This window comes from Lissotriton vulgaris, chromosome 1_1 (assembly GCF_964263255.1).
Source record: "Lissotriton vulgaris chromosome 1_1, aLisVul1.2, whole genome shotgun sequence".
Lineage (NCBI taxonomy): Eukaryota > Metazoa > Chordata > Amphibia > Caudata > Salamandridae > Lissotriton > Lissotriton vulgaris.
Window position 1 is genome coordinate 219,649,013 of NC_141685.1, and position 12,721 is coordinate 219,661,733.

General features: G+C 45.5%; 1 protein-coding gene across 1 annotated transcript; it reads left to right on the forward strand.

Moving 5' to 3' along the window:
• The first annotated feature begins 9,374 nt into the window (after positions 1 to 9,374).
• On the forward strand, positions 9,375 to 11,967 carry LOC147740931 (uncharacterized). Its single transcript, XM_086936078.1, has 4 exons — positions 9,375 to 9,470; positions 9,580 to 9,678; positions 9,820 to 9,960; positions 10,156 to 11,967. Exons 2-4 carry the CDS (start codon positions 9,618 to 9,620, stop codon positions 11,961 to 11,963), a joined length of 2,010 nt encoding a protein of 669 aa, XP_086792204.1. The 5' UTR covers positions 9,375 to 9,470; positions 9,580 to 9,617; the 3' UTR covers positions 11,964 to 11,967.
• The last annotated feature ends 754 nt before the right edge of the window (positions 11,968 to 12,721 follow it).

Below are 12,721 nucleotides of genomic sequence, written 5' to 3' on the forward strand. Positions count from 1 at the left end.
TCAGTTTTCAGTTTTTGGGTAAAGGGGTATTTTTAGGGTTATGGGTCAGTTTTCAGTTCATGGGTAAAGGGGTATTTTTAGGGTTCAGGGTCAGTTTTCAGTTTTTGGGTAAAGGGGTATTTTTAGGGTTCAGGGTCAGTTTTCAGTTTTTGGGTAAAGGGGTATTTTTAGGGTTATGGGTCAGTTTTCAGTTCATGGGTAAAGGGGTATTTTTAGGGTTCAGGGTCAGTTTTCAGTTTTTGGGTAAAGGGGTATTTTTAGGGTTCAGGGTCAGTTTTCAGTTCATGGGTAAAGGGGTATTTTTAGGGTTCAGGGTCAGTTTTGGGTTTTTGGGTAAAGGGGTATTTTTAGGGTTCAGGGTCAGTTTAGGGTTTTTGGGGTACAGTCGTACAGGGTAAAAATAAAATAAATTTAAATTAAATCAATTAAATGAAATTAAAAAATATAAAATTACATTAAATTATTAAGTTTTTAATTTATTTTAAATGTATATGTATTAGTTTTAATTTTTTAATTATGTTTTAATATTTTTATTTAATATTTGTAACATTATATGTATTTTATAATTATTTGTACATTATTATTAATACATTGAAAAAAACGATATTTTTAATTTCGATATTTTTGTACTACGATATTATTTTTTCGATATTTTTGTACTTACCTTGTTAGGGATAGGATTCCTATATTTTTGACTTCGATATTTTTGTTCCGATATTTTTGTATTTCGATATTTTTGATTTCGATATTTTGTCAGACATTCGATTTAAATTATGCTCCGACTCCTACAATGCTGATGATTGGTTCTCCCTTTTTATCTGAGCAATTTTTCCAATCAGGCCTTCTTGGATTGTGGACACTTGATATGTGCTGCCTTTACTATATCCTCCTTCAAATACCCTTTATAGGCATCCCAAACTAAGGGGCCTATTATGATGTCAGGCGGACTTTGTTCGCCCGCCACTGCAATGGAGCACGGGACCGACTGCCGAAGTTGCCGCTCTCCCGCCATGCAAATTAAGATGTGCCCGCCACACTGGCAGGCGCATACTCGACATTAACATTGCGGCGGGCGGTGTTGTATTGCCATGCACAACGTGACAGGCACCGCATGGTGCCTGCCACCTTGTGCATGGCGATGATGGGGTGTATCATGGGTACCCCCAAGTGCAGCAACCCACACACCACACCCCCCCTGGGTCACACAATGGGCCCCAACGGAGATTTCCCACATGCCTTTCCATGGTGGCGTCTCTGCCATGGAAAGGCATGCATCCTAATATGGATAGTTGTGCCTGCAAGGCACCGCCATCATATTCAGTCCCTTTTCCACCTGTTCAGCAATCCAACCGGTGGGGAAGCGGCAGACGGTCTTCCCATCAGCTGAGGTGCCCCCGCCATACTAATATGGCTGAGGTGAACCAGGGACATTTGGCGGACGGATCACCAAATGTCCTTCATCTCTTTATTCAGGGCTTGCATCATATGCTAGTCTTTTAGTAGCATTCTGTCTAACATCCACCTCCGCCTAGGCTATATTAACAGTAGTTCTGTTAGTAGGTGAGCAACAGCATGACTTTAAAGACTAGCTGGAGAGTGAGAGGCTGATTTAACATACTGTGCCAATGGCCTATCGAGAAGAAGAGTGTCAATGCGGTAACAGTGACCATACTTCTTGCTAAAAAATGTATAGCCTCTGTATTTCCCCGCCTATTCATGCCATGTATCCATCAGCTCAAGATCTCGCATCATAGCTCCAATCCTAGCCGTCACTTGGTGGTATATTTAGCCTTCAATGGTTTGTCCAGTTTTTTTTCAAGATCCGTGTTAAAATCCATACCTACCATGGAAGGGGAAGTAGACTCTATCAGATGCTTTCTAAGGTACTTAGGTAACTAGGATCTTCTTTAATGGGCCCATAGTACCCTGTGCATGTCCACTCGTAATCTCACATTTCTTGCACAGCCAGAGCTTATCTAACTGAACTGTCTGCCTTGTGGCTTAAATATTTTTTATTACTATTCATTTTTACCATACAGCCGCAGCTTTTGTATTATGAGACAGCTCAGAGCATTCTATTTTCTGCACTCAGGAGCATCTCTGGAAGGAAAGTTGGCATTCAGATTTTGTCAAGTGTGTTTCCTGAAGTATAATAACCTGAGCCCGTACTTCTTTTAGTGCTTCCTGAACCAGCCTTAATCTTCTACTAGCTCTTAGGCCAATAACATGTCATGTGACTATTCCTAACTCAAAACCCTGAATCTGTTATGAATTACTTTGAGTGTGAGTCGATTCATTGCTGCAAATAAGTCTTCATCAGGACTTTTGAATTTTCTGCCACTTGCTCCCCACGCATGTGCTGCCACCCTGAGGAAACCCCCTACATATATTCGGCTGTGACATCATACCTTTTGGCCATCTCCATGCAAATCCCTAGGTCCTGCCATCATCACTGGCCCATTTTTAACTCTAACATTAACACCCCTTCACCCTAACACCCTGACATTATGGTTCCTTCACTACACATCACCCCCACCTCAAACCCCACCCACACATCATACGTACTTAAAGCCTATATCACCTTGTATTCCCAAGTGGTCTCCCATCCAGGTACTAACCAGGCCCTCTGATTAAACTACTTCCATCTACCTCAAAAAGAAACACCCCAAATAGCTGTAGGCTTCTTTCTTTTAGGTGGGCTCTCTGTTCTTTTGATTTTCCTGAATTTTTGCCTCTAGGAACATCCTGAAAAATACATGTAACAACATAACTGACTCTCATGGAAGTATGGGTTTTTAGGTGCGCCCTACACAAGAACAGGGGTTATTTCTTTCATTTGTGAGCGGAATGTCACTCAGTAAGAACCACCATGACACCACCTCAAGCTGCATAAATAGCATCTTTGTCATTGAGGCCTTCAGCTACCTACATACTGCCAGGAAACGTCTTCAAAGCTAGGATACCATAAATAAAACAGAAAGGAATGAAGGTGTGCAACTCCTGCTGAAGAACAGGGAGGGCGCAAAATGATTACAGGAATGCTCATTAAGAGAATGGAAAAACATGAGTGGTTAACACTTTTACATAAGCCTCTTTTTCCTGTGTATGAAAATCTTCAGGTTACGCATGTCTTGCTATGCGATTTGATATGTACTCTGGGTTAAATATTGTTGTATAATTTTTGTATTACGCTGTATTTCACTTATGATTTATTGTGCCCTGTACAAACAAAATAGGGAAAATACCTCAATAAATGTATTTTTTTTTTTAAAAAGAGAGGCTGATGGAAACAAAACACTGAAAAGCGCAAAATGTACAACTGAAAATGTTAAAACATACAGTAAATGTCTATAATATCGACAATGTGTGGCTTAAAATTAATTTAGAAAAGCTCCATCCTTCCTCTGAAAATATTTATTTATTTATTTTTATTTATATTTATTTGCGAAGTAAATAAAATGTGTTCTCATTTGTGTATGTGTTTGATGAATGTTTGTTTCTGTATTTTTTGTGTATTGTTTTGCAATTCTAATCATCGACAATGTTTAGACTCAGATCACTGACTTCCAGTAATAATTCAGTATGGATCCCCAGATTCCACTAATGATTCAGTGGGGATCCCAGGGTTTTTATCCAAAAGAGTCAACATTTTGGGAACCACTGAGCTAGAGAACCCACATGCACATACGGGCTGAGGAAGAGAAACACATGCTTGTGAATACGCATATGGTAAAACAGAGGAATGAGTAAGGGGGTGTGCCCAGATGGTGAAAGAAGCACACACAGACAGCCTCCCCACCGCCCAGGATCATTCTGACCAGGAATGCTGAGGACTTTCTAGAGGAGGTTAATTCAGTGACTGCAAGAGGACAGCCACCCCAGGGCTGGGCCTCCGGTTTCACCTGACGCGAGGAGACAAGCAGGCGCTGCCCGTGCAGGTAAGAACTCTGGGGTGGGTGGAGTTAACAGAGGGCTACTAGAGAAACTTAATTAAAACAAAACAAAAAGCTTGTAGCTTGTGCTTTTTTATTTACGTTTCCCTTGTCGTCATCTGTCGACTCCTCCCCCCACCCTGCTGTCTTGCCGCACCGCACTTACCTGTGCGGGCCGTGCCTGGATCCCAGGTACTGATTGGCTCCGAGCTTTAGGAAGGATGAAAAAAAGTGGAGGTGTATAAATGGGACGTGGCTCAACTAATTGAGATTGTGGCTTTAATATGTAAACTAAATTTCTTTGATTTCCGTAGTGTGCCACCAGATCGGTATTTTAGGGCTTTTCTGAGCTTTCTGTCATTATATTCAGATTTTTAGGACAATGACAGACATATGCCTAAAAGCACCTAGAATGGTTGCAACCTGTTTACGATTGCTAGAAAGTCACCCTTTTGACCTGTTCAGCTGCAACTCTTTGTGTTGACTGGTATTGATGGTAGCTGACTCTGACTCTGCCCTGAGCCCAGCCAGTCAAACCCTGGGCCACTGCTATGTTAACCACACACACATGCATTGTATGACGCATCATGTCGCAAGGACTTACAGATACGTCAGTATTTCTGACGTATCTGTAAGCGCAAAAGTGACGCATTGCTGGAGTGTGTCACAAAAGTGATGCAACTCCAGCAATGCGTCCTTTCACATGGGGAAATGCTGTGAGGCAGGCGCAAGATTTTGACGCAACAGCATCCCAAAAGTGACGCAGTGAAATCTCATAGATTTCACTGCGTCACTATTATGAGGCTTTTTGCGGGGGAACGCCCCCTCTGCATACATTCTACCTGACGCAGGTATAATGTGGCGCAGGGGTTTAAAAAGTGACGCATCTACCTAGATGCGTCACTTTTTAAATATGGCGCAACAAGGCGCATATTTTACGCCGCTGGTGCGTCACAAAAAGTGACGCACCGGCGGCGCAAAACTTATGCGAGGACTCATAAATAAGGGCCCTAGTCTACATTAGGTCCAGGCAGTTTACAGGCCAGCAGACTTGCACTTGCCTGCGCGCACTGCTGATAGCCTGAGGTTGTTTTAAAAGTATCCCGGAGTTGCAGCACAGCTTTTTAAAAGTAAATTTAATGTAAAGTCGATTTTGGTGGCAGGGCACTATAAATGTGATATTCTACATTTCTTTTACAAATCAGGTACCCCCAAGGTGTCCCTTAGGTGTTCTAGGGGTGGCGAGTCGGGTAACTTTAGGCAGGGTCCCTATAAAAGATGTTAGTAGTAAGAAGGGATACCTTCCATCAAAAAATCCTGGTCGCAAAAGTGACAGCTCTGGTCGCAAACTGCTGGTCGCAATTTTGACAGCTTTTGACATGTCTGGTTTTAAACTTCTGGCCTTATTTTTGACAGTTTAAAGCCAGAACTGTTTAAGACCAGGGTTTGATCAGCCCTGACCTTAAGCAGTCTGGTCTTAAACTTCTAGTCTTAAATTTGACAGCTTTGCTCTGCTGCAAAACATGAGGTAATTGTGTATATGTTAAAAGTGCATAAAAAAACTACATGGTTGTAGGCTGGAAATGTCTGTGCATTTTTTAGAACTGGGGTTTGCAGCCAGCTGATGTTTGAACAGCTGGTGGGGGCAGTCCTGCGTTCCCAGCCCAGGGCCTGGGAAGAAGAATGCCCCATCAGCTGTTTGAACAGCTGATGGGGCAGTCCTGAGTTCCCCAGCCCATGGCCTGGGAAGAAGAATGTGTCATGTAGGTGTCAAAGTGGCAAAGGGGCCTCAGAAACCTACCAATGGTAATTCTCTCTAAAAAAATAAGTTACTACAAACCCCTTATAAAATAATAAACCCCAGCCAACCCTGAGATTTGAGATAAGAAAAAAAGAGAGATGGCCTGTAGAGCAAAGCTTCCCATTGTCTAACCCCACTCTTCCCAGGATAGGCCCACACATCACAAAGCCACTGGTCCCAAATTTGACAGGTTAGTTCCAACTTGACATGGCTGGCAGGAAATTCATGTGAGTCCCAAGGTAGATCCTGTTCCCGGGCTCCCTACTTCCCAGGAGAATGTGTCACGTAGGTGTGAAGAGTTTTGCGCCGGCCCCCATTGTCTAACCCCACTCTTCCCAGGATAGCCCCACACATCACAAAGCCCCTGGCCCCAAATTTGACAGGTTAGTTCCAACTTGACATGGCTGGCAGGAAATTTAATATGTGAGTCCCAAGGTAGATCCTGTTCCCGGGCTCCCTACTTCCCAGGAGAATGTGTCACGTAGGTGTGAAGAGTTTTGCGCCGGCCCCCATTGTCTAACCCCACTCTTCCCAGGATAGGCCTTGAGTTTGAGTAACAAGGATAGAAAAAAAAGGATCCCAACCAAAGGCCATCAGGGCATTGTTCTAACCCCCTAAAGTCATAAAGGGTGTGGGGGGCTTCTAATTAGCATGCTTGGACAGGTATAAAAGGCCCCTCAAGGAACACTGCCAAACACCCATTCAAAAACCCCCTTTGAGGAGTGACTGGCGTGGATTGTTCTGCTGTACCTGGAGGACTCCTGCACCAGCAACCAAGTCAAAAAACCTTTGTGGGTTTCTACACCATCAAGCCCTACAAAACCTTGGGGGGTGACTGGCCTGTATTGTTTTGAAGGCACAGAGCCAACCCTTGGATCCTAAGGCAAGAATGGACCAGAGCAACTTCTCCCAGATTGACGCAGCCTGCCAACATGTAAAGAAGGTAAATAATGGATGGTGTAATGTTGTATTAGGGTGTACATGTAGTTTAAAAAAATAAATAAAAAAGTTGTACTTTTTAAAAAAATAGTACTATGTAGTGTGGCTTGTAAACTGTTACTCTTTAAGTCTATGTGCTGTGTTTAATGTGAATAATGGTGACAAAGAAGTTTTTTTACAAGATGTGAATTGTAATGTAAATGTGCTTAAAGTGAATAAAGGCTTTGCTGATGCATTGAGTTTAAAGCTGTGTGTGTGTGTGTGTGTGTGCGTGTGTGTGTGTGTGTGTGTGTGTATTTAATGTTAATAAGGGTGGTGGCATAAGTTAGAGTTTGCAGGGTTTGTATTTAAGGGGTCATAATGTTATAGGCCTTAGGAGGGTACATGTAGAGGGGAAACGTATATTTTACAGAGAATAGAAACATTTTTACCAGGCGGCTGTACATTTAATATCAATAAAATGTTAGAGGCTACTACTGTTTCAGGGGTGCCAGAGGTTCTTTAAATAAAATACATGGCATACATATAAAAATAAATAAAATGCATTATTGTACTCACCAAGTTGCTGTTTTGGGGCTTTTCGAGGATCAGAAGTATGGGGCTGTATCTGTGTAGGAGAGCCTATAAGGGGTGAGCTGGAGGGGTCCAGGATGTTCAGTGTCCTTGAGTGCATCGTTTTAAAAAATCCTCTGGAGATGCACTGGGGTTCTGGGTGGGGAGGTCTCTGGGCGTCCCTGGGGGGCTCCGGTGCCCTTGTGCCGCTTTTTAAAATAAGCCCCCATGAGCCCTCTTGAGGCTGGCGCTGCTCGGGGGTGCCACGGGAGGTCTGTGAGGGGTCTTCAGGGCTCTGGGGCCCCGCTTGCCGCTTTTTTTGTTTAAAAATCGCCCCGAGTCCGCTTCTCCGGGGCGCTGTCGAGGGTTAGGGTCAGGGTGTCCCTGGGGGCTCAGTGCCCCGATTGCCGCTTTTTTTTGTGTTTAATATTAATCCCCCCGAGCCCGCTTGATGATGGCGCTGCTCGGGGGTGTTGTGGGACCGTGTTCTGGGTGTCTGGTGGGGGCTCCGGTGTCCTTGGGGGGTTGCCTCGGTCCCTAGTTTATTTTTAAAATTAATCCCCCCTGAGCCCGCTTGAGGCTGGCGCTGCTCGGGGGGCTCCGAGGGCGGGCTCCGTGTGTCTCTCCAGGGGCGTCGGAGCCCGAGTGCCGAGTTGTCCCGCTTTTTTGTAAATACCCCCGAGTCCGCTTTCACAAGGCGCGGCTCGAGGGTGCGGGGGTGTAGGGCTCCGGTGTCCTTGGGGGGTTGCCTCGGTCCCTAGTTTTATTTTTAAAATTAATCCCCCCTGAGCCCGCTTGAGGCTGGCGCTGCTCGGGGGGCTCCGAGGGCGGGCTCCGTGTGTCTCTCCAGGGGCGCCGGAGCCCGAGTGCCGAGTTGTCCCGCTTTTTTTGTAAATGCCCCCGAGTCCGCTTTCACAAGGCGCGGCTCGAGGGTGCGGGGGTGTAGGGCTCCGGTGTCCTTGGGTGGCTGTGAGGGTCCTGGGAGGGCATTTTCCCACGGTCCCCACGTGGATACGGGATCATGGCGGATGGACGCTTCATCGGTCCTGCAGGGGCAAGGTCCGCCCCCTCAATGATGTCACCAGTGCATCACTGTAGGGGCGGACCAAGCCCCTGCATGCCCAGTGTGTGTGTTTTTTTTTTTTTTTTGTTTAAACATTTTATTGAGAGATAGCGCGAACACGATAGTGTTACAGCGCTGTACATAAGAACCATTTGCAAAAGATAAGGATTTAGGATTACAGACGTTACATAAAAGAACTACAAGCTGAAGTAGAAAAAAAAAAATGTTTTAATGTAGCGCAAACACGATGGTGTCACAGCGCTTTACATAAGCACCAGTTGCAAAACATAAGAATTACAGGAGTTACATAAAAGAACTACAAGTTGAAGTAGAAAAAAATGTTTTAATGTAGCGCAAACACGATGGTGTCACAGCGCTTTACATAAGCACCAGTTGCAAAACATAAGAATTACATGCGTTACATAAAAAAGATGCAAACAGAAAAAAATGTAAATGTAGCGCAAATTACAAGAGCAGGCTTTAAGTTACATGGGCAAAAATTTCAATTGTGAGCAAACAAAATACATGTGCTAGCCAGCGGGGCATTACAGGAGGAAAAAAGTGACATGTGTGCCGGTTACAAAAGCAAGCGTAAAGCTACATGAGTAATAAATAAAGTGATAAGTGTGTAGGTTACAAGAGAAAACAAAGTACAATTAGAGGTATAATACTGTAATATATGGTAGACACTCAAGCACAAGAATAAGCGTCATGTAGGCAATTCTGGCACTGGCGCAACTATCAAAAGCACGCAAAATGTAAGAGGGCGCAAACAAGGTGTTACAAGAGAAAAGTGGCATGTACGTGTTACAAAAGAGTACCATGAACCTAGGGGCAGTGGTTGTAGGTCAGAAGGACTATGTGTACCTACAGTTATTTACCCCATAAGCAAAGGATATGGCGCAGGTTGTTTTTAACATATGTTTTAGCGCCGCACATACAACGCTTTTTTTTAAAAAATGTCTGTTGTTGCACCCCTCTTAATAGTTTTTTAAAATGTATACATGAATTGATTGAAGTTGTGATACTTTTATTTATGAAAGGTGCTTTAAATCCTGTTCTTTTATTTAATATTTAATACAGATGCAAGACCCTGCAAATGCAACCGTCACCAATGTACCCCCTGCGGTGGACACAGCTGTAATAACTAGCAGCGATGGTCACTTGTCAGCCCCGCAGCCAGGTATATATATTTAGAGTTGTGTAGTTCTACGTAGTTTTGTACACCAGCAACGCACAAGTTCTCTTTTTTTCTTTTCTAATGTGGGTCTCATGTCTGTATGCTTTTACAGCTAATGACACCGACCTACAAGAAGCTTATGACGATCTTATGTTGTTCCTCGAGGCTCAAGACGCTATGAACAATGTGCAAAACACTACAGTTCCTACAGGTAATTAAAAATGCCGTTGTTATTTAAACTGTCTAAGGCGCTAGGGAGTTGGCGGAGTAGGACAGCGTCCTGACCCTGAGGGTCTATAGAGGTAATCCTCAGAAAGATGACTAATGTTGGGTATTATTTTTTTCTTTACAGGTGTCCCTATGTTATGCCAGGACGGTGCTGAGGTCCATGAGGCGGCGCAATGTTCAAAAGAAATTCCTTTGAAGAGGAAAGCTTCAACTTCTAAAGTGGGACCTCTGTCAAAGAAAAGAGCTGCAAAAAGACCTCTTTCAGGTGTGTTTTTTATAAAAGGGTGTGAGAAGTACTAGAGGCGTTACAGACTCTCAAGCAGAAGGGTACAGCTGGTTGTAGGAAGGCCTATATAAAAAAGGTGCCTGTGTAGAACTTAGGATGGTGTTGATTGTACGTGTTGTTTTTATGCTTACTCTAATATATATATATATATATTTTTTTCTGTTTATATTTTAGAAGCGGCTCAGAAACATGCTGCTGAAGAGAGGTCGGCGCCGCCCTTAACGGACATAACATCCGTCCAGAACAACAGAAGCGGCGCAAAAGTCGTGAGTAGGCGTGTACGCCAGGAAAAACTATCCACGTACTACACACCAAGCAACACGCTCAACAACCATCTACAACAATCTATTCTGCACAGGGGAGGGGCTAACACTGGCGGTATGCTTACAAGCCCTGCCTCCCTTAAGAAGAATCAGGGGGACTCAGAGAACCTCCCCAGCCCTTTAAAAAGGGTGAAGGTCTGTAAGGTGTTCACAGACACCCAAACAGAGCCCTTAAACCAAAAGAAGACAACGGTGGTGCTCCACGAGGGCCTTGCAAAGCTCTTAAGCCCTGAGAAGAAAAGCCCTAGCACCCCTGAGCCCCAAGCTAACCCCTTAGATTTATCTATAAAAAAGGATGCTAAGCCCTTGAATGAGGCCTATACAACCTTGAGCCCCAAGGAGGTGGTAGTTGTACCGGTGGTTGTAGAAGAGGCGGCGCCGCCACAAACCCCTAAAACATCGCGCCTCTCAAGAAAACATCTGAAGCTAAAACCGGGGGTCCCTAAGTTCCCGTTACCAGAGTCCCTCAGCAACCCTAATACAAGCCAGGATCCACCAAGCGTCCTGAAACCCCAGACAGTGGCTAATAAAATAACTGTGCATGTAGAGGTGCACGCCCCTGAGCAAACCCCAAAGCCTGTTGTAAGTGTTCAGGCCCAGCCTAGGGTATCAACAGGTGGTAATGCGCAACCCCTAGAAAGTCCTTCTAGCATGAATAGCCACGCTCTTGAGGAGTTGAGGGGGATGGTATACAACATTGGTAGAACCCCAGAAGCGGTGTACCAGAGGTCTTTGAACACAGATGGCTTACAGAACACAGGTAACCATGCACCACACCCTAACACATACATTTCAGCTAGGCCCCAGGATTACAATGACAACTCCTCACAATCCTCAGACCCTTTGTCCCCGAGGACCCCTCCAGGAGCATACGACCCTACCAGTCCCACGGTCATCCACATGTACAGCCCCGTGTCCAGCCCCGATGCCAGCCCCGCGTACAGGCCCTTGGACAGTCCAGCTGACAATCCCATGTACAGTCCCGTGTCCAGTCCAGTGGCCAGTCCCGTGGCCATCCCCGCTGCCAATCCCGTGTACAGTCCCGTGTCCAGTCCCGGGGCCAGCCCCTCTGCCAACCCCGTGTACAGTCCCGTGTCCAACCCTGAGGCCAACACCGCTACCAACCCCATGTACAGTACAGTGTCCAACCCTGAGGCCAACACCGCTGCCAACCCCTTGTACAGTACAGTGGCCAACCCTGAGACCAACACCGCTGCCAACCCTTTGTACAGTACAGTGTCCAACCCTGAGGCCAGTACCGTTGCCAACCCTGTGTACAGGGCCATGTCCATCCCCTGGGACATGCCCGTGTACAGACCTGTGTCCAGTACCGACATAGCTGGTGGCAGTATAGATGTGCCTGAGGCGTTGTCACCATTTATAAGACCTCGCAAGGTGTGCCCCCCTAAGCAGGAACAAGATGGGTCTGTAAACACTGAAGAGGCATTGAAGACACATGTAAAAGAGATCCAGATGGCTGTTCGCAAATTAAAGCGACAGGCGAACCGTGCAATCATAAGAATGGATATGGGGTTTTCCAATCTCAGGAACAAGAGGGAGGCCCAACATCTGGTCGTGGCACGGGTTGGGGTGTGTAAAAAAGAGATCATACAGATGTGTCAGGCGGCTGTGGCCGATATACACGGTACACACTCATGACTATGTCAGTACCAGCCCCTAAAGACCCCCACAGCCATTGTTACTCCTAAGAGGACCCCAAAATATAACCGTAAGGTCCAGAGATTAGTGACAAAGGCTGTACGGTTCTTAAAACTACTCAGGCAACGACCATCGGGGGCCCCACAAGCCCTCAAACAAGACACCCCTGTTTCCATAGACCCCTTCAAACAAGATACACCTGTTTCCCTAGAACCCTTCAAGCATGGTACCACAGCTTCAAGATCAACGCCTGAAGCATATAATCCAACACTTCACCGCCGACAATACATAGGGGCAGGGTCTAACATACCTAGGGTCGGTCATTTGAAGGGGGTCGGGGGGCTGGCTTTAAAACTCCAAGCACCCCAACATTCAGAAGGACCTTGGGGTGGAACTGTAGCGGAGGCCTCCATGAACAAGACAACCAACGACAGCGACCTACCTGTTCAGATAGGCTGGGGCTTGGTATCTCGAAAAGCCTGGGCCCGTAAAAAAAAACAAAAGTGGCTTAATAGTACAAAGCAACGCCGGCTTTTAATAAATAAGCTGAAGAAGGCGAGAATCTGCGCTACCCGCAGGCTTACAAGAACCCCTGAGACAGGTCCCACCATGACCTCCCAAAATGACACAACAGAGAACACCTCCACAAATCACACTCCTACTGATGAGGGCCCAGAGCCCTTGTTTTTAGAGAGTGTTAGAAGTTACACTCGCAATGTAGAGAGGTTTAGGGCCGTAGAACACTATGAGGAGTTTAG